Genomic DNA, 3,283 nt, shown 5'->3' on the forward strand with positions numbered 1-3,283 from the left:
GCAGAGATTCTGTCATGGCTTCCGGTGAAAACCCTTCTAGGACTTAGGTGCGTGAGTAAGTCCTTGAATACACTCATCACCTCTGATCTCAGCTTCGTCAAATTGCACCATCGAAGATCGGTTGCACAAAAACCCCAACTCTTGATTCATGCCTATGACAATTACATCTTCGATGTTAACATCACACCTATGAACCTTTCTATCGCTTCTTAGACATTAGGTCCATGTGCAACCAGCTCATTGGTTCTTGCACTGGCTTGATCTGCATACACAGTCTTTATGTCTACGACAAGATTCGAGAGAATTCGCTTTTTTTCTGGAACCCTGCTACCAGGTTGATATCTAAAAAGTTAGGGATCTTTCATGGTAATGTCGACTCTACCAATTTCACCTTTGGCTATGATTATTCAACTAACACTTACAAGGTGGTGTGTTTTGAATTGGAGAGTGGTAGAAGAAACTCACAAGGAATTCTAGTGAAAGTTTTCACCTTGGGTGATAATCTTTGGAGGGACATACAACGTTTACCTGTGGATGTGATTACTCTCCATAGTAGATTTCATAATTCGAATGATGGAGTGAATTTGAATGACACTCTCAACTGGATAGCACTTCATGATAATCACACTCAGTTTTATGATCCAGAGGTTGTTACTGTTGAGAAATTTATGATTCTTTCTCTTGATTTGGCTACGGAGAAATACTTCCCTTTGTAGTGCTGAAAGTTGAGGCTTTGATGGATTGCTTGTGCTTTTGTCATGTTTTGGAAAAAACTCATTTTGTTATTTGGCAGATGAAAAAGTTTGGGGTTGAAAACTCGTGGACTCAGTTGTTCAAGATTAGTTACCAGGATCTTCAAATTCAACTCAAGTTTGAATTTCAGTATCAACTTGTTCCATTGTGCATCTATAATGGTCATACACTGATTTTGGCATATTCTGATTGTGATCGAGCAATAATCTTTAACATGAGAGACAATAGAGCAGAGGAACTAGACTTACAAATAATATATGTTGGTCTTCTACTCTGAAGTATGCTGAAAGTTTGGTTTCCCCTTATTGAGAGTAACAATAAATCTTTGTATGATTTTATGTTAGACAATGTTTCTTAAAATCCTTGTCATTTCATACAAGAATCTATACATGATATATTATGTGACTATTTCTTAAGATGACTTAGTTTTATTGTATTGTTGAATGATTGTCGATTGGTTGTTGTTAATGGTTCGACAATCTTTGGATTTGGTGAATTTTATTTTCTTTTAAATTTATTATATGCTAGAAAATAAACAGATTTTTTGAAAGGGAAATTATCAATAAATGATTTTCCTAATAGAAAATACATTCTCTCTTGAACATTGAGTTGATCTTTAGAACATTTTAAATAGAACAAGAGTGGTACTTGTACAAAATAATGAAAAAGTAAAAGAGAAAAACAGATAGTTATGAATTAGGAAGATTTTTATTTTGGTACATAGAAAAATTAAAAACAACACTACAAGACAACTAAATCCTTCTGAAGAAGGGGAAGCACTTCTACAGAAGGAGAAACTAAATCAACAACAGGGCACTGTAACCTCGCTCTCAATCCAGCAAGGTAATCTGCAGGTACATTTCCTTCACGGGGAACAAAGCCTATCTTGATCTCCCAATTTCTCAAGAGGAGAAGATAAATATCCACCAGTAAGCTGCTATAACGATGGAATTCAACTTCGCGCTTTTCAACCGCACGAACAACTTCAAGACAATCCATCCCACAGATAATCTTCCTCCAATTCTCTCACCAAAGAAACTGCAAACCCATCGCCAGCGCTTGCAGCTCCGCGTACAAAGCGTCACCTCCAGTAGCCCCTGCATAAAAGCCACCTAACTAGGCCCTTGAAGAATCTCGAACCAGTCTCCCATCCCCATACGCTTGAGGATTGGGCTGTAAGCACCATCAACCATGAGAGATGTAACACTCGGACTTTCATGGGTGACAATTAGTAACTTGTTAAAGTAAATATGCAATGATTTCCAAAAAGGATTTATAAATGCGGGTATTTTTTTTCTTTTCATAGCATTTCTAAAACATGTCATGCATACTCCCAACTGTAAATAAATTTACATCTAGCCTTAAATAAGGCAAGTACCCGAAGGTAACAACATATGAACCCAACTTACAAACCTAACAAGAATTAGATTCACCAAGGAATCTAATACGCAATGACATCATAAATCCAATATATTCCCTACGATTTCCACATCGGAGAATCACAAGGAAGCAATGCACCGAAACCTACACAAAACCACAAACAATACTTATAAAATAATCAAGTAAGCTTTAACCAACAGTGGTAAGCTCTCTACCCTAAAGGTTCTAGCCTTACACCCGACTTTATTCTTTGAGTCTTCTACTGTTCCTCCACGTAGAGCAGCATCTGCTCACATCGCCACCTATCATCGTCTGGTAGTTTGCCGACCACCCAAACATAAACAATACAAACAAGGCAAGGAGCGATGGTCAACTCACAAAATAATGTATATAAGACAGAAAACAGATAAAGTATAAGGGGATAGATATATAGGTTCGATAAGGCTTATCATGTGTCACGACCCAAAATCCTAAGTCGTGACCGGCGCACAGACTAACACCCTAGTCTGGCAAGCCTGTTTCTCACAAAATCATTTTCCAAACTATTTTCCAAAATTATACATGTTGCTCTATATTTTAAAATAATTCAACAAAACCTCCTTTCAAATGGTTTTCATCATAACCAGAATTCCATGAAAACACAAATGTCAATTTCATCACTAAAGTACAATTTCTTAAATAAAATAATAAGTAACAATTTAGAATCAATCCACCTAAGAATCCCTATAGCTGCAGATAACTACAATCAAATAAAAGACACCAATCGAGCCACCAACCAAAGAAGGCCTACCAATAAGAAAACTGAAAGATCTGAATCTGACAACAGTCCGCTACTCAGTTGCCTGAAAATCTGTGGATGAAAATAAGGAATGGGGTAAGTCACAAAGACTTAGTGAGGATTTAACAACCACCATGAACAGGAAGGGGAAACATAATAGACACGAGTTTTCGCTCTCAACTCAGTATAAAGAATTTACATCATCAATAATCTCAACTCAGTGTAAAGAATTTATATCATGAATAAAATCAGTTCAAAATTTCAAATCAATCCATCAACGAACTTGACAAAAATCATAAAGTTTATAAGTAATGCTTTAAATGAATACAGTTCAAATCATGTCCACATATGAAAACATAAAACCATAAATTT

The 3,283-nt window shown here is 36.2% G+C and overlaps 1 protein-coding gene across 1 annotated transcript; it reads left to right on the forward strand.

The window, feature by feature from the left end:
- Window positions 1–224: 224 nt before the first annotated feature.
- On the forward strand, window positions 225–716 carry LOC130736558 (F-box/kelch-repeat protein At3g23880-like). Its single transcript, XM_057588376.1, has one exon. It carries the CDS (start codon window positions 225–227, stop codon window positions 714–716), a length of 492 nt encoding a protein of 163 aa, XP_057444359.1.
- The last annotated feature ends 2,567 nt before the right edge of the window (window positions 717–3,283 follow it).

Source organism: Lotus japonicus, chromosome 2 (assembly GCF_012489685.1).
Source record: "Lotus japonicus ecotype B-129 chromosome 2, LjGifu_v1.2".
NCBI classification, from domain to species: domain Eukaryota; kingdom Viridiplantae; phylum Streptophyta; class Magnoliopsida; order Fabales; family Fabaceae; genus Lotus; species Lotus japonicus.